At 29.6% G+C, this 20,551-nt stretch overlaps 1 protein-coding gene across 2 annotated transcripts in view; it reads right to left on the bottom strand.

Moving 5' to 3' along the window:
• The window catches only part of LOC145277532 (neo-calmodulin-like), a 332,153-nt gene that overhangs the window by 174,950 nt on the left and 136,652 nt on the right, over positions 1–20,551 (bottom strand). For both annotated transcript variants that reach the window (XM_080128983.1, XM_080128982.1), the window contains one exon: positions 7,660–7,707. In XM_080128983.1, the coding sequence (XP_079985109.1) occupies positions 7,660–7,707 (48 nt within the window). The remainder of the gene's footprint in view (positions 1–7,659; positions 7,708–20,551) is intronic.

The following is a 20,551-nucleotide window of genomic DNA, read 5'->3' as shown; positions in this document are numbered from 1 at the left end:
TGATCTAATGCTTCATATATATATATATATATATATATATATATATATATATATATATATATATATATATATGAAGCATTAGATCACTATGAACGGGCATCTCGATGCACATTATATAATACTTAAATTAAAAAGATGAGGAATAAGTTACATAGAACATTATCATATTCAGTTCGATAAGGACTAAAATGAGAGGATAATGGAAAAGAACCTTTTTAGACCATGACATTTTGATCTGATCATTTATTAAAGGTCTATGTAACTTTTATACCTCATCTTTTTAATTCTATTTATAAATTTCTCCTCTTAGCCGGGTAGAGCTTCTGCTCTCTTGGTTTGCTTTATAAAAGAAAATATTGTTTTTAGCTCATTTATTTTTTGTTCATTTATTGTGCATATTGTACATGATTACATGTGTTGATTATTCATTGAGTTTTAATAAACTATGAGGTTTACTCTGTGCTGATTTATACAAACATGTCTAGCTAAACAAATTCACCTATGTTTCGACTAGATAAGCATATTCATGGCAATAATTTAAGATGAAATGCTTACAAATTAGAGAAAACATTTTCAAGCAGACATCACAAGACCGAGATTTAACTTTTAAGACTTACGCTCCAACGATATTTTGAATGAAAAGAAGATAAAAAAAAACAGAAAGATGAGTGATCTACTATTCACTGCTGATGTCATATTAACTGCTTACATAAATTTTATTCCAGTTTATTTAAATGTTACTTCTACATTTTCTATTGATCTCTGTGACTATTTACGACTTACTTATTCTCCATAGTTTATAAATACACGAGAGATGATTTGTACCTATCTGTGCATACAATTGATCTATCTTTCATATCTTTCATTTATTATGTTATGTTTATTGCAGTAAAGATCACTAGATTTTCCTGAAGTCACAAGAGACATGTATCACCCACTGGCCTGCTAGCATTAAATTTTCACATGATTTTCTATTTTATAATTGAATAACAAAGGAACTTGGCATTAATCGTAGCAAAAGTGTAACATATTTCTATTAAGACTTCTATCTTTTCTCTATCTTACTCTTTCCTCTATTTCTTCTAACCCCCTATTCTTCTCTGCCTAGCCCATTCCTCTCTGTGGATATTTACACACACATACAACTTTTAAGCGAATTAAAGCATTAGAGTTATTTCCCTTTAGTTAGTACATAATCTTGCTTAAAAACTGCCCCTTTCTGACGATGAATAATTTTTTCTTACATTTTAGATACTATTCATCCACTGTGACGTAAACTCTGTAGTTTTTAATTTTTTTTAGCCGTACATACAAGAATACTCATATCCACATAGACAAAATAATATTATATATTACAAGTGTCTGATTCTAGCTTTTGAGCTTCCAGAAATAATACAATATAAAAGTGCAGCTTTAATGATGTCGGTTGTGAAGAGGTAGTAATCATTTGCTAATCTAGTTTTACAGGATTCGCGTGTATTGTTGAAATGTGCTTTTATTATACAAGTTGGAGTCCCAAAGCTATCAGAGACTAGAAACTTGTTAAAATGACTTGCTCTCTGTTGGCCGGGGTATGGTCCTGTGCAGTTCTAGGAGGTTTACTCTCTCAGATTTTCCTTCTCATTCTTTGATAAGGACATAGTTTTTTAGATAACGACCTGATGAGCCCCTACCAATGAATGCTGTTGTGCTTTCTAGACATTATTTTGCAGGTAAGATTTTTATTTCTCTAGGATGCTGGCTTTACGACCTTGTGTCACATCTGCCACAGTGGAAGAGAGATAAATATGAGGCTGAATGAAATGAGACTAACTTTGGCTTCATATACTACACTTTGATCAGACATTATTTTTTTACTTAAGGAGCAATTATCTGGATTTCCACAGTGGTAAGTTCTTTATTGTGATTGTTACAATTATCTTTATTAGTTTTTCTCATTATGGGGTTTTCTACACCCGACATACACGTGTAACTAATTCAAAATGCAGTACTATTGAATATCTTTCGTAGTTGATTATTTGGTTGGGCATTTTTTTTTTTTTACATAGACATCACCACTTATCAAGGTCAAGAGGCCACAGTAGAAATTGGACAATATAGTAATCGTTAGTAATGGAAATTCGGCAAATTTGTTAACTTATATCTACATATTTGTGGATTTATTATGGATTAATTACAGGTAGTTTTTGCTGATTGTATTTTTCATCTGTAAACTGTAAAGAGATGCAAATCAGATAATTTCCCCACCTTTTAATTTTCTCCAATACTGTTCGGCGTAGATAACCGAAGGCGGTGGTTAAGTGGATAACGACATGAACTGACGACCTACTTGTGCCAAGTTCGAATCCAGTCGGTCCCATATTACCATTTTTACTTAGCGATATTGACAACCTTCACATGATCTCTCCCGTAATAATACCAACAACAGAATCAGAGAAGATGAGAGTGGCTCAGTGGTTAACAACATCGACTGATAACTTGGGTCTGTTAAGTTCGAATCCAGTTCATTCCACAAGAGAATATATAATAGAAAGTTATCGAGAAAACAAATGCCAACAACAACAACAACAGAATCAAGCCGGTTAACAAAGTTGTACCATGCCTATTTATACTTTTACGGCTGAAGTCGCTTAGTGTTTTATCATATACGTATTTGAGGATTTCGCACGGACCGAAAACTTGACTTGTCGATGTAAATCAAGCAACCTAGCACTATTAAATAAAATATACGGGGTCCGTCCAATAAGTTTCAAAACTTTTTTTCGCATGGGCACTTTTATTAATAGTACACACATGAAATTCTAGTTCTCTTCGAATTAATCTTCTCCGGCTGCAATGCACTTGTTGTACCGTTCCAACAACTACTGGAAGGCCTCGTGGAAGTCCGCTTGTGTCAATGATCCTCTTGACAGCCTCTTTTATCTTCTCAATTTCTCATAACGATAGCCTGTAAGGTTTCCTTGAGCTTAGAGAATAACCAAAAGTCACAGGAAGCAATGTCTGGACTATATGGAGAGCGAGGAACTGTTTTGATGCTCATCTTGGTCAAATAGTCTGATCTTCTTTGAGCCCCGTTGGGACAAACGTCGCACAAATCTTCTGCATCTTCAGTTCCTCGCGAATAATTGTATATACAGTACCCACATTTACTTCAAACTGTGCACGTATTGTCTCTATAGACACACGACGGTCCTTATCCATGAAATTCTTTATTTGGCCAATCAAATGTTCTGACTTCCTTACTCATTCAATACCTCTCATCATCCCTCACAGATTCCCTGTCTTCCTCTTATGTCAGTGAAAAGCTGATGCTCCATTCATGTAATATGATCCAACAGCAATCTGAGGCATTACATACATTTCTGTCATATTTTTCAAGTTTAAAGAATGTTATTGCATATCGTTCTTCTAAAATGTCATCGAGACTAAATTGCATTTTTGAAATTCACTAGATGCGACAATCAAGCTTTAGTAGAGTGTATTCCAATTGCTGCTGTAGCTGTTCATTTGAAACTGAAATTATAAAAATTGATCATCTCATAAGATGTATAGTAATAACATTGAATTTTTTAAAGTCTACGACCATTTTGAATGCCGGTACAAAAATATCTGGAAATATATTGACGGCACCTCGTATATGGAACTCATCGCCTAATAATAAAGGAAACGACCCTCTGACTAAGATTAGAGTGTAGGATCTGTTCTGATGTTACACTCAAGTTAATTTATCCTTAGTCAATCGAGGGGGAGACCCTTTTATATTAAGGCAATTGTTATTTTTGTGTACATCCAGAGTGTCCCTTTTTGGGGAGATGTTTTCTCCCAGATTTAAAACGAACTTGTGTACCATATTACTCGAATCGATCTTATTCTTTTAAGTCCCCCATAAGTGTGTGTGTGTGTGTGTGTGATTGAGTATAGAAGTCCTGCGTATGAAGCAGTTGGTCCATTACGTCATATACATGTATAAATTACCAGGTTATACTGAAGTATTTGTTCAAGAAATTTTCGGGAATGTTATTTATTATGAATAAAAAGTTTGGCGGTCTTTCCATCACCTATTATTATGCCTAAATGACCACCGGTCTGATACCGGCCTGACTTAACATTGCTTTAAGTGATTTGATAAGAAGCGTCGTCGAAAGTGATTATCACATATTATATATATATATATATATATATATATGTGTGTGTGTGTGTGTGTGTGTGTGTGCGTGTGTGCGTGCGTGCGTGCGTGCGTGGAAATATATTTTATTTCCTTATAATATATACCAATCTTATTTAAGAAGTTAAATGTAATTACAGAGAAATATAGTGAATATAGCAATATTGCGCTACGAAACAGATACTGGCAAGAATTGTAAATGTCAACTGAATTAAAGGAATAAATTATAAGATGGTCAACATAATAAACTTTGGAATATAGTCTTTTGTCATTTATTCACTATACGAGTATATATATATATACCATCTATATACTACATACATTAATATCCCCAATTATCACCCTTACTAGATATCGCATTGAAATGTTTGCAACCTAGCCCCATATCTCCTTTTCTGATGAGAAGCATTATTCTTCGAAATACTTTGGTATAAAGAGCAGAAAACGCCTCTACCAATTATTGTTTTTCCTTATTACATCGACAAATAAATCTACGTATATCAATATATAACTTTATTGTCTATATATATATATATATATATATATATATATATATATATATTTGTGTGTGTGTGTGTGTTTGTACACATTAGTAGAATGAAACATGGACACCTGTGTGTAGCTTACTTTCTATAGATATATTTTCATACTACTATTACTACTACTAGTGATGCTACTACTAAACTGTAGTTTATTTTCAAACTTTACTGCAGTTTCATGGACGATCTATTAATGCAGTTCCGTTGATTATATAATCATCAGGATTGTATTAATAAAATATTGAACATTGTTATAAACCGCCCAGAGAAAATTGACTTTTAAGCCTGACGTCACCGCTCACGTGCGTTCTTAAAGTACGGGACGTCATGCGCACTCTAAAAAAAATATGAACTGTTTACAATATGGCATAGTGTTGTTCAAACAAGCCCACAAGTACTGGTTTGTTCTTAAATAAACAAACGAAAATTTCCGAACGTATGGAGTTCAAATATCGGATATAGATATGCAATCTGCTTATATTCACGTTGCGAAGGTGAACTGAACCGGGTGTATTTAAATGAACATGCCTTGTTAAAGAAGCAATTTAATTAGAAGATGGACCGCAGCACTGACCTTATGGTTATTCACGTAAATGCAGTGTCATGGTCAGCTCCAGTGATCCGTTAGCACCTTCCTCAGATTTGCGGGAAAAGTGGGTCGGGTGTGATCGGAGTGAACGTTGTCGGCCCTGTCAGCGGTGCTTCTTCAGGCAGGAAATGATATGAAAACGTGTCCTGCGCATATTCCGACGCACACGTCGGTTTAATTCAATACTTGAGCGGAGATGGCATGAAATTGGAAGATGCTGGGACGTTTAACGGGCGTGAAATTGGTAGAATCGTGGACAGGGTCATGTTTGAAAAGAGGAAAGGAGACAGAGAACGCGATAATAAGAGCCAGAGAGAGAGAGAGAGAGAAAGAGAGAGAGAGAGAAAGAGAGACAGACAGACAGAGACAGAGAGAGAGAAAGAGAGAGAGACAGAGAATGACTGGTGGTTAGGGAAAGAGAAAGAGAAGAAATAAAGGAGGAAGCCTCATTAAATAAAAGGATAGATAACCGTAAAAAAATTAGAGAACATGTAAATAGAGAAAACTGTAAGTGTACGCGATAGTAAGAAAGTGGAAGGAAAGAGAGGGAGAGAGGGGGGCAAGAAAAGTAAAAGAGAAAGGCGAGAAGAAAGTGAGAGAGAGAAAGAAAGTAAGGGAGAGCACATTAAATGATACTAACAATGCCCGAGAAAGAATGGAAAGATACAAGAGAAGAAGCGGGAAAGAGTCAGGGGAGAATAAAAAGAGAGAGAGAGAGAGAGAGAGAGAGAGAGAGAGAGAGAGAGAGAGAGAGAGAGAAGATAGTTATATCTATCTATATATATATAGAAAAGTGAGAATGTGTGTATGTGTAAGATCACTTTTCAACTTATATACTCAACGAATTTTTATCTACAGACTTGAAATTTGGTATATAGGATATTCAGACATGTAGAAAATATTTTAATCCGTTTTCATCCGGAAAAAGGGCTATTAAGGGGTTAAAATTGAAAAATGTTCCGTGAGAGTCATCGGGTTTTTATCTATTTGCTGTTTCACTAATATGCATGCGTGAATAGTTCACATTACAGATAACTTATGTTAAGAATAAGTAGCTTGAAAACACCGTTTGTAAGATTGCGTCACGCTGATCTAATGGTTATCCTACTTGACTCACTGTCTTTAGGTTTTGGTTTCAATCTCATCTGGAATATTTTCCCTTTTTTTACTTACAAGAAGTGAACGGTTTAGAAAAAAAATAAACATAATACTCGCATGCACATGTCTCAGTTTCCGAATAAATTAAAGTATACTATTTATGCGTATTTTACGACCAGACAACGCCTGGCGACCTGCTAGTACGTCTATAAAACAAGAGAGACGGGTGGGTGGGAAGAGATGGGAACAATTGTAAAAATATATAAAGAGATAGAAAGGGTGTAGATATTGAGGTAGAAGAGAAAGATAAAAAGAAAGGAATATAAACACAGGGGTAAGAGAGATAGAGGGAGGAAGAGGGGGCTGTCAAAGTAACAAGTTTTCTACCTGATTAATATTTAATATCGAACTGCAATAAATACAAGTTGCTATTTTGCGACAAATAATACGGGGATGGGAACGAGTGACAAACAAGCAACGTTTATGAACTTCCACGCTGAAACGTAATGTCACTACTTGCTATGCGATCAACATGAGCTGGGAATCAACGCATATGATATATACAATTGGTTGTATAGCTCAGTTGGTTCGAATGAGAGATAAAATAAAAAATGTGCAGAAAGAGAAAAGTCTAATAGATTCCACACTCTCAACTAAACTCCAACCCCTGTCCCATCGCTGTAATTTTGTATACCAGTGCTTGTTTTACAAGTATTTTAAGATAACGTACAAGTGGTTTATTAAAATGTACTTTGATGAACTCATTTCATTTGTATCCCCTTGACGTAAAAATCCCCGACAAACCTGTTTAGCAACAAAATCCCACACCTTCACCAGGCAAGTTCCTATATTCCGGAACTTTCTACTCTCATAGCTTCTTTCTACTAGACATAGATTCCTTTTGTTTCCTGCGGCTGTATTGAAATGCAGAAGTTTAAATGTAATATAAACTGACACCTCGCTCATCTTCTAATATAGTTCTCTGTAAACATCGTCCTAAATGGAAATCCCTCGCATCCAAGTGGTTATATAGGTCGAAAAAAGTAAAAAAAAATATTTTTTTTTAAAGTTAATGACATGGAAACATTTAAAGATAAGACCTTTAATTTGCTCCCCTTCGTTGTAACCATCAAGCCTGTAAGATTTCAATCAGTTATTGTGTTTGGAAAATAGGGTGTGAATTGACACTTCCGTCGACAAGAAAGCGATAATTATCCTGCAGGAAATTAATTAAATAAATAAAAAAAGAACTAAGATGGAGTACTCACCGATTCCTGGGGTTTCTGTGTCTCTTTAACTTGTGGCGATTCCTTAACCTGAAATAGAAAGAAAATAATCATTGGAAAAGATGTACTAAGTTTCGTTGATTTAAATCACATTGAATCAAGACAGTTCGGTGTACGTTAATCCCCCCCACCACCACCACCACCTCATCAGGCATATATTTAGGAAAATCGAATATTTATAGTTATCGATAGTCATAATCTATTAATACTTAAGATTTAGTGCCTTTCAGAAGTCCAAACTATAAAAAAGAACTTTTTTTTGACAAAGGAGTCACGACTTATCAAGGCCTGGAAGCCACTTGAGGATAAGGGTTAATGAGGGTACAATGAGGGATTTAGTATCCGTCTGTTTAAAGCCGAAACTCTACTATTTTTAATACCCAATTCAGTCTGCTATACTATTTTAGATTAATGTAGTATATCCCAGTGTTGGATTTAGGGAAGGAGTAGTATATGTTCTGTTGTCATCATATTATCATCTCGTTGAAAGGAAGGGAGTGTAGTATATGTTTCTTCGTAATACGTCGCCTCCGTTCAGATTCGAAAGACAAAGGATACCCCTTGTAGAGGCAGCTGCGCATGTAATTATGAGGTAAGGGTTGCGCAATCTCAACCACGCCTCTCCTGAATCGGCACTGTTTGAGTCCGCTGGCAAGGAGAAGTCTAGGACGACTGGAAACAATACCAAGGTAAGCGGAGATCACATAGATTAGCTGGAAGTCCCAAATGGTCACCCATTTAGTACTGACCAGGTTCAACGTTGCTTAACTTCGGTGATCCAGCGGGAACCAGTGTGTCAACGTGATTATGCCGTATATCTTCGCCATATATACTTGTAAAATATGCAGAGCAGCATATTTGTACAAGTAGTCAATAATTTATTTCCACCTCTCCTGAACAATAGTTGATTTTAAAGTAGTGGCAGTAGAGCGTGCGTATATCTATATAAGTGACCTTGTCTGTCTCTCTAAAAACACTCTTTACCAAACTTCTGTCAATTTTTTTTTATGCACCTTCGAAACTTGAAACTTGATATATAAGGAATTTTGGTCTGTGAAACAAATTCGGTTTGCTTTTTTTTATCCTGTAAAATAGTTGCTAAGGGATCAAAATTGAACAAAAATATGGAACTTGGTAGGCGTAAGTCGACTTAATTTGTATCTTCCACGCATGCACAGACAAACAGAGGGGTTTTGGATCGGAATGTCCCCAATGTTTGTATCGGGGACATTCCGATCCAAAACCCATCTGAGATAACTCTCAGATACAAAGTACGTGTGTCTGGAATTAAAAAAAAAATCGGCTTAGCATTTTCGGAGTTAATTAGTAATGAACTTACACACACACAGGGATAAAATGCCTTAAATATATACTAGCAGGCCATCCGGCGTTGCTCGGTCTTAATTACGCTTTAGTATATTTTAATTTATGCAGATTTCGTATCAATTATTATAGAACAAAGTCTATGCTAATTATTATATTGTACCTAATATATAGGAATAATTTCAAAAGTTAAAAAAAAAATGACGGCGTGCCATCAGCTAGAATCGAAATCAAAACATTTACCTCTCGAGCTGTATTCGCTACACTTTGACCAAGGACAATCGAAAAAGTCTGTTTATAGAAGAAAGTCTGATTTTGACCAGAGTTTACACCCTTAAACAGCCTAACATCACAAGTGCATTTAAAAAGTCTTATCATCGCACAAGCAGAATGGTCCGATGTATAAAATAAAAAGTAAATTATTTGATAAGATTGGCACATGATTGAAATGAATGTTTCTGTTTAGAGCACAATCGAACCATGATACTTGACTTTTGCATTTGAAACTCTAATTCAAGCCTCATGTCTTTAATTATTATAAAAATAGTTTTAGAAAAATCAACAGATTCTCTACAGTGCAATGTAGACAACCATGTATTGTGGACTAAGTCACTGCGGGGAGACATGTGAAGCTTTCTCTCAGGGCACCACGGTAGTCCACCATTAGAGAAAGCAATAAGTCTATTTAATTTTTCAAAATAGGCGATTTAACAGATTTCAGTGACTATAAAAGTATTAGAAATGTGGAACATTAGTTGATCCTTATTAAATCCCGGTCAACGCTGGGTTTCCTGCTAGTGATGGTGACACAATCCGTTTCCCACGAAGAGTAGGTATCCATAAACACTACAATGAGTTTTTTAATTCATGTTTTTGCAGGCTTTACATATCTCTATTTTTTATTTTTTCAAATCCATAAAATAAAAATTTTGAGGAGTTGTTCAGTGGTTTTCTACTATTCAATGAAACGTGTAAGATGTACTACATGTAAAAACAATAATGAATAAAAATTTATCAGTGTATATTAACTACATATTTTGATTTGATTCCTATTTTTTTTTTATTATATATATATATATATATATACAGGGTGCCCCCCCCCAAAAAAAACAAAAGCTAAATGGAGGCCATCTAGAACATATGCTGTAGAACGGAGAAAAAAAGACCAAAGACCCTAGTGTTTTGATGTGATGCTTTGAATATAATAAACTAGTTATGAGCAAAGTTTCATTTCATTCGAACAAAACACTAATTAGGGGCCTAATTAGAGATGGGCTCGCTTTTTTTGGGGGGGATCACCCTGTATATATATATATATATATATATATATATATATATATATATATATATAATAAAAGAGGCACAATTATTCCCCTCTGAACCAAAATACAGAAGGTGTGAAACAACAGATACCACATACAAATGTCTAGCCTATTAGCCACTATCTTACGTAACTTTATAGAGACTTTTCTGACACATCCAGGTGTTTAAATAAAATCCTAGATTACATCTGAGGAGCTACAGCATCACTATCGCATTAACCTACAGAGGAAGTCGTCCCGATTTTTACCCCCTACTACTAAAGCCTTACCACCGCCACCAGTAAACACCACAGATTGTTATACACAGGGTACGGATACTGTGGTTTCACCCTCCGTAACTGATTCATAAACTCATAGCACAGTCGTTAAATTCCCGTCCGCCGATTCGAAAAATAATAATCTCTCCCTGAAAACCTTCCGGTTACTCTCATTGGCTTGCACCAAAACGAACCCTTATTCCAGAATACAATCCTATACACAAAAAACATCGATCAAGATACTATCCAAAATGGCGTCTACGGGTACAAGCTTACTTAGCCGCTCGGAATTAATTGCTTCTCTCTCTTTCTCTTTCTCTCTCTCTAAATATGTTCAACGAGAGAGAGAGAGAGAGAGAGAGAGAGAGACAGACAGACAGACAGACAGACAGACAGGCACAGAGCAAAAGCGACATGGTGATTTTACGGAACGTAAACAAATGAATAATATACGTAAAGAGTTTTAGATAAAAAGAAATTCTTTTATTTTAAAAATAGACCTTTTACACAAATAAACAACGGCAGATTTGTCCTGGTATCAGAAAAATTGACACGTTGAGTCGACACCGGTATATATATCGTAAACAGAAGTTTGTTTATATTTACGTGATTAAAATTTAACTAAACTTAACCATTTTGTTTAATACATAAACAAAAGAAATAACGAAAGATGAAGTTTTAAAATAATTACATGTGTTTTATTTTATAAAACATAGAACAATATAAATAAAATGTTGGTTTTGTTCTCGAAAAGAACATGACAGATGTAGTTAAATATTCAATTCTTGTGGAGACGCAGACACAAGGAAGCAGAGTTTCTGCGCATCATCATATGCATTCGATAACAATATAAAATTTAAAAATCAAACCAAAATCATATTTGTATTGTTCAATATTTTAAATTTTAAATTATAAATGAATAATTTTAAATTATAAATGAATAATTTTAAATTATAAATGAATAATTTTAAATTATAAATGAATAATTTTAAATTATAAATGAATAATTTTAAATTATAAATTAAAACACATTCAATCATTTTAAATCTTCATTTCTTTTTTATTTGGTCTACAACGTATTGCTTGTATTGTTCAATGTTTTAAATTTTAAATTATACAATAAAAAATTTAAAATCACACAGTAAAACACATTAAATCCTTTTATTTGTTAAACAATGTCGTTAATCTATATACCGGTGTCGACCCAACGTGTCCCTTTTTTCAACAGGGTTGGAGGCTACTTGTACAACTAAAAGGCAAAAAACAGAACATTGTTAAATTATGGATAAAATACTTTTTCATAAATAAATAATAAACGGAGCTTTATATCTACTGGTTTTATTTTATTATGATTTTTAGGATATAATTTTTTTCTGAAAACGCCTTTTTTAAAAACCATCTTGACATTTCTTATTAAACCTTTAACTTTGCTTGGGAGTTTTTTTTTTTTTTCTTTTTTTTTTTTACTTTATTATCGGCACAATTTTTGGTTAAATGTACACGTAAAATCGTGTTTCTACTTATATTAGATATTGCTTCGCTAAAGACCCAAAAGGCGACCACACAAAATGAACAATGGTTCTTGAGGAAACGAAAACGAAAAGGCACTGATTTCTTTATTTGATACATGGGTTTTGACACGGACGTTCACAATCTGCATGAGTACCATGTTTTATTAAAATCTGAAAGACAAATGAAAAGTACTGTTTTCAGTTTTTGTTAAAAAGTTTTACTTTTAAAATAAAATAAATTATTTTGATTTAAACCTTTCCGATAAAGTATTTCCTGCTTTTTAGTCCGTCAAAAATTACAAACTCAGTCTCTCCCTCTCTCTCTCTCTCTCTCTCTCTCTCTCTCTCTCTCTCTCTCGGCAGCTAAATGGATGGCTTTTTTTTTCATATTCCTTACACGATTCGATATACAGGTTCGAGCCTGCCTGCCTGCCTCCCTACTTCGTTTACTTTTTTTTCATATCTCTCTATCTGGGCTAACTGCTGTGTATTCAAAAAAAAAAAATTGCTTTCGCTGATTCGATTATTTTTTTTAATGGCTAGGGCTTGCTCTATATCCATATAGGAGTTGGGGGTATCTTGGGCAGCAGCAGCAGAAGCAGCAACAACAACAACAACAACAACAACCGTACTTTACTTTTTTTCGTGGGGGACACGCTTCCACCGGGCAACGTCAGTTAGCGGGTATTGCTATTATGAAGTATTTATATATATATATATATATATATATATATATATATATATATATATATATGTGTGTGTGTGTGTGTGTGTGTGTGTGTGTGTATGTATGTATGTATGTGTGTGTGTGTGTAATATTATGATATCAACGTATGCTTTTAGAACAGTACTTTCAAGGTTATGAATGTTTCATAAGGCATAAAACCGATGTTCTATATATTTAATATTTTATTTTTATATTTCAAGCAGTCCTCCGCTCTTGATCACCAAAACGTAGTGAAATAAAAATGAAAGACGTTGGAAAAAAACTGTGAATTTTTTGGGGGGCTGCATTGCATTACAATTTTTAAAAAAGTATAACATTTTTCTTTCACAAACGGTAAAAATAATTCATGTGAACTCTGAATAATTTTACTAATCAGGTTTTAGTCGCGATAATGCATACTTTGACTTATGTAAACAATTTTGACTAACTTCCTGGCGTTTGTTAAGAAGGTTTTCTTTGGATATTATTATATTATACGATTCGAGATTGCAAAGGTTACATCGACCGACTTGTTTGGTGGGTATTTATTAGCACTACCCAATGTCAACTATTTCAATTTGTATTCAATTTTGTTTTTCCTTAATTCCAATTTGCTAATGATGTTTTCTTCTTATTGTTGACATGTGTTATTTTGAAGGATGCTATATGATTATTGAATGTTTCTTTAAAGCTACAGTGTTCCCCGAATATATGTTCTAGATCTGTTATTATCTGTTACGTCACATTTATATACTACATTAGAAATAAGACAGTTACCTTCTAACGGGCATTCAAAATGAATTCACTTTAATGTTTTGATTATTAAATAATCCTCCTACATTTGTCTCTTTGTTTATTTTTGCATTGATAGAACTTATAATAGTTTTAACTAAATTAGTCGTAGTCGGAAAAGATAATTTAACATTATTCTGATTTGAGTATGTTTATAGTATGAATGTTAAAAAAATAAATATAAGTAAAGTTAATATATCGATAGATTTGATCCAAGGGAGGTAACTATCTCACTTTAAATGAATTTTAAATAGTTACAATTACGATAATCAGCAAGTTTTTAAACTTGACCAAACGTAATTATAGATTTTAATTGAATGATTCTAAGAAATATGACTGGAATAATAATACTAAGCTTGATTATAATAGTCAACAGAACTTAATTATGTACGGTTTTCAATTCAAATCAATCGATTATTTATGATAATCGTAAAGATCAATCATTTTTTGTAGTTTAGTAAAGTTTCGTATATGCAAACATGTATAATAGTTTATAATTTATTCATGTTATTTTCATAAGTATGTATACGCAAATTAGAATTAATCAATTTATTAATTATCAAATAGAACATTTTGGTAGAAGATTCATAAATTCATGTAGATAGTTAGTACGAATAATTGGGTTTAGTGACTTTGTTTGATAAAATTCAAAATGGCGCAATAGAAACATATTAAAGGTATATGGAGCTTCTCTTCCAATTTTCGGATTTTAATAATGTGAAATCACACTTCATTTCCGTTTGATGGATTGATTGCTATTTCTTCTGATGAGTTAAGGATATAATAGATTCACTGAATGATATATTTATTAAGTGATTGATTTTGCGCTACAAAACAGACACTTCAGGAATTGTAAAAGTCAACTGAATTAAAGGAATAAATTATAAGATAATCAACATCATGAATTTTGTAATATATTTTTTGTCATTTATTCTCTATATTGCTCTGTAATTATATTGGGCTTCTAAAAAAGGGTCAGTATATATTATAAGAAAATATATTTCTATAGGAATATATATATATACATATATATACATATATACTAATATATATACAGATATATATAAACATATATACATATATATACATATATATACATATATACATATATATATACATATATACATATATATACATATATATACACATATATACAAATATATACACACATATATACACATATATACATATATATACACATATATACACATACATATATACATACATACAAATACACATATATATACACATATATATACACATATATATTAACATATATATATTCATATACGTACATATATATACATATCATTATATATATTCATATATATATTCATATATATATTCATATATATATTCATATATATAAATATATATATATATATATATATTCATTCATATATATATATTCATTCATATATATACATATATATATATATATTTATATATATATTCATTCATATATATATTCATATAGATATTCATATATATATATTCATATATATATTCATATACATATATACATATATATATATATATATATTCATTCATATATATATATATTCATTCATATATATATATATTCATTCCTATATATATATATATATTCATATATATATATATTCATTCATATATATATTCATTCATATATATGTATATATTCATTCATATATATACATATTCATTCACATATATATTCATTCATATATTTATATATTCATTCATATATATATATTAATTCATATATATATATTCATCCATATACATATATATTCATTCATATATATATATATTCATCCATATACATATATATTCATCCATATACATATATATTCATTCATATATATATATATATATATATATATATTCATTCATATATATATATTCATCCATATACAAATATATTCATTCATATATATATATATATATTCATTCATATATATATATATATATTCATTCATATATATATATTCATATATACATATACATATATATTCATTCATATATGTATATATATTCATTCATATATATATTCCTCCATATACATATATATTCATTAATATATATATACATATTCATTCATATATATATATTCATCCATATACATATATATTCATTCATATATATATATATATATATTCATACATATACATTCATATAGATAGTCATATACATATATATACATAAATTAATATATATATTCATATATATATATTCATATATTCATATATATATATATACATTCATATATATATATATATATATTCCTCTATATATACATTCATATATATATACATTCATATATATATATATATATATATATATATATATATATATATTCCTATATATATATACATTCATATATATATACATTCATATACAATTATACATATATATATACATTCATATATATACATATATATACATTCATATATATATATACATATATATATGAATATATATATATATACGAATATATATATATCCATATATATATACATATATATATATTAATATATATATATGAATATGTATATATTCATATATATATGAATATCTATATATTCATATATATATGAATATCTATATATTCATATATATATGAATATATATATATTCATATATATATATATATTCATATACACTATATATCCGTATATATATTCATATAGTTATTCATGTATATATATTCATATATATATATATTCATATATATATTCATATACAAATATATTCACATATATATTCATATATATATATTCATATATATATATTCATATATATATATATTTATATACATATATATTCATATATATATTAATATATATATATATTCATATATATATATATTCATATATATATTCATATATATATATATTTATATACATATATATTCATATATATATTAATATATATATATATTCATATATATATATATTCATATATATATTCATATATATATATTCATATATATATTCATATATATATTCATATATATATATATTCATATATATATTTTTTCATATATATATATTCATATATATATTTTTTCATATATATATATATTCATATATATATATTTTTTCATATATATATATATTCATATATATATATTTTTTCATGTATATATATTCATATATATATATTTTTTCATATATATATATATTCATATATGTATTCATATATATATATTCATATATATATATTCATATATATATATATTCATATGTATATAGTCATATATATATATATTCATATATATATATATTCATATATATATCAATATATATATATCAATATATATATATTCATATATATATATATATATCAATATATATATATATATTCATATATATATATTCATATATATATTCATATATATCCATATATATATATATTCATATATGTCCATATATATATATATTCATATATATATAGATATTTATATATATTCACATATATATATATATTCATATATATATTCGTATATATATATATTCATATACATGCATATATATATATTCATATATATCTATATATATATATCCATATATATCTATATATATCGATATATATATATATCTCCATATATATCCATATATATATATATATCCATATATATATATATATTCATATATATATTCATATATATATATATTCATATATATATATATTCATATATATATTCCTATTTATTCATACATATATATTTATATATATTCATATATATATATTTATATATATTTATATATATATATATTCATATATAATTCATATATATATATATATTCATATGTATATATATATTCATATATATATATTCATATGTATATATTCATATATATTCATATATATATATTCATATCTATATATTTATATATATATATTCATATATATATATATATGTATATATATATATATATATATATATGTATATATATATATATATATATGTATATATATATATATATATATATATATATATATATGTATATATATATATATATATGTATATATATATATATGTATATATATATATATATATATATGTGTATATATATATATATATATGTATATATATATATATATGTGTATATATATATATATATATATGTATATATATATATATGTATATATATATATATATATATGTATATATATATATATATATATATATATATATATATGTATATATATATATATATATGTATATATATATATATATATATATATGTATATATATATATATATATATATATATATATATATATATATATTCGTGTATATATTCATATAATTGGATGGTTCTATTTTCCAAAGGTAGGTTAACCAGTGAAATATAACGAGTTTCATATAAGAGTGCTCAATACAGAAATAGAGCAGGTTACATTTGTCTTTACATAAGCAGTACTTTTTTGCTACACAGTCATGAGCATGTTTCGGTCTACCAGTATAGAGACCTCATCAGGCAACAACCCTTATTTCCGAAAACGGAATTCAAAATTAAGAGCGAAAATTAATTCTCAGAAAAAGTTTTTTTTTTTCTGAGTGTGAAGATTCATATAGAACAGGGTTGAAATGTGTGTGAATTTGTTAGTTTATTTATTTTAGTATTTGTTTGTTTACTTATTTATCGGTGACTTTATTCATTTTCAAGTTGGTGTTATTGACCCTGGATGGTCTCAGACAGAAACAGGAGCCTCTCGCCTGTTAAAGATGACATCTGTATAGCTCTAGGTTTTATAACCCTAACCCCTAACACCAACATGAAAATGAATAAAGTCACCGATGAATAAGTAAATAAACAAGTAAAAAAAATAAAAAAAGGCCTTCTTTTTCTGAGAATTAATTTTCGCTCTTTATTTTGAATTCCGTTTTCGGAAATAAGGGTTGTTGCCTGATGAGGTCTCTAGTTAGTAAATACTGGTAGACCGAAACATGCTCATGACTGTGTAGCAACAAACTACTGCTTATGTAAAGACAAATATATATTCATACTAGCTGTACCCTGCCACGCGTTGCAGTGGCTCAATTTGGTGTAATGGAACAATTTAATAAAAGAGAAAATGCATGTTTCTTATATTAGTACAGCAATCCACTGCAAAAAGTGAAAAAGAAGGCGAAACTGAAAAAAATGGTGCTCTTGCAGAATTTGATCTGGATCCTCGAGAGTTTCTGTCAATCATTCATGTTTTGGACTTGACCAACAATCAGTGGATGAAGCCGAATGTAGCAAAAGTGTTGAAACGCTAAATGCTTTTTTTTTTTGTTGTTGTTTTAAAAAATGTGATTTAGTAATTAATATTTGGTTGATGGTGGGGGAGGGGGGTTACTATACACAGATTCGAAAAAGTCGTCCAAAAACAAATAAATGAAAGCAAAGGTAAGGTAATTTACGTTTCTACCTAATTGGATAATTGTTTATGTAATGTAAAATGTTTAATTGGCTCAAAAAACAGAAATGGTCGCGAATTCTGTTGAATACGTTAAGTTTGGGAAAGTAAGTTGAAAACTAAAAACTATACAAAACAGTGTCTGAAACTCACCGAACATATGTTACCATGACATAGGCTGGCATAATGGATAGGTTTCTGACAGTATTTTGTATAGTTTTTTTAGTTTTAACTCACTTTCTCTAACTTAAAGTAATCAACAGTGTCCACCACCATTTGTAGCTTTCAAATACACCAATAAACACTGTTTTTCGAGCCGACTAAACGTTACATTAAATGAAAAGGGTTTATATTACTAAACACAGATACAAAGAAGTTGTCAAAAAATAAATATATAACAAATAAATGTTATCAAAGGCAAGAAAAGTAAGTGTTCTACCTAACTGGATAAGATTTTAGTGTTTTTATGTAATGTATAATCGGTTCAAAAACATTTAATGTTTATCGGTATATCTGAAAAATACAAATGGCGGCAGACTGTATCGAACTCGTTAAGTTTGGGGAAATTTTGGGAAAATGAGTTTAAACTAAAAATACTGTTAGGAACTCACTCAATATATGTTACCATGATGTAGGCTGGCATATAATCGGTGGTTTTAAACTTTTGCTCGATACAGGTGACGACTTATAAAAATTCCATTTTAGTGATTACCTGGTTTGAGGATATTTGTACAACTAAACGGCAAATCTGCTAAAAAAAAAATCCGGTATTATTTTACTTTAAGGCCCGTTTCACGTTCATATATAACGAAATATTTTATTGTAGATTTCGGTGTGCTAAAAACGAATCTGCAAACCGTTTACGTAGCAAAAAAAAAGTTTTCATGACATTCATGAAATTACTTTTTCGAAAAGTGGGTGATCACTTTTCAATCTAAATTTAACTTAGAATGAGCACCCACTTTCTGGCCACCTGAGAGAGGGGCATTTTTCTGTTTCTTGGCTAAAAAGTTTTTTGTTTGATTTCTTTTGCATGGTAATAACCCCTGAACTCTGGGACTATTTTCCATTTAACAGCCGTAGCCTTCGTTTACGCTATGCGTAAGCATAAACGAAAGCTGTTTAGCCAATAAACATGGGAAAAAATCCCCCCTCTCTCAGGTGGCTAGAAAGTGGGTGCTCATTTTAAGTTAAATTTACATGGAAAAGTGATCGCCACTTTTTCGAAAAAGTAATTTCTTTATATCATAAAAACTATTTTTTTTGTGACGGAAACTGTTTGCAGATTCGTTTTTAACACACCAAAATCTACAAAAAAAAATTTGTTATTTACGAACGTGAGACGCACAGCCTTTAATGGAAAATTATATCAAAAATCCGGGGGAAAATAGTTTTCAATAAAAACAGCAAATGAATTCGATAGAAAAAAAAATGGATGCTATTTTTTCTTTCTTTCTTTGTGTTTCTTGGCTAAAAAGTCTTTTTGTTTGATTTCTTTTGCATGGTATTAACCCCTGAACTCTGGGACTATTTTCCATTTCACAGACGTAGCCTTTGTTTATGCTATGCG

Source organism: Euprymna scolopes, chromosome 6, assembly GCF_053919585.1.
Source record: "Euprymna scolopes isolate OS-2025 chromosome 6, ASM5391958v1, whole genome shotgun sequence".
Taxonomy (NCBI): domain Eukaryota; kingdom Metazoa; phylum Mollusca; class Cephalopoda; order Sepiida; family Sepiolidae; genus Euprymna; species Euprymna scolopes.
This window is presented reverse-complemented; position numbering and strand designations above follow the sequence as displayed.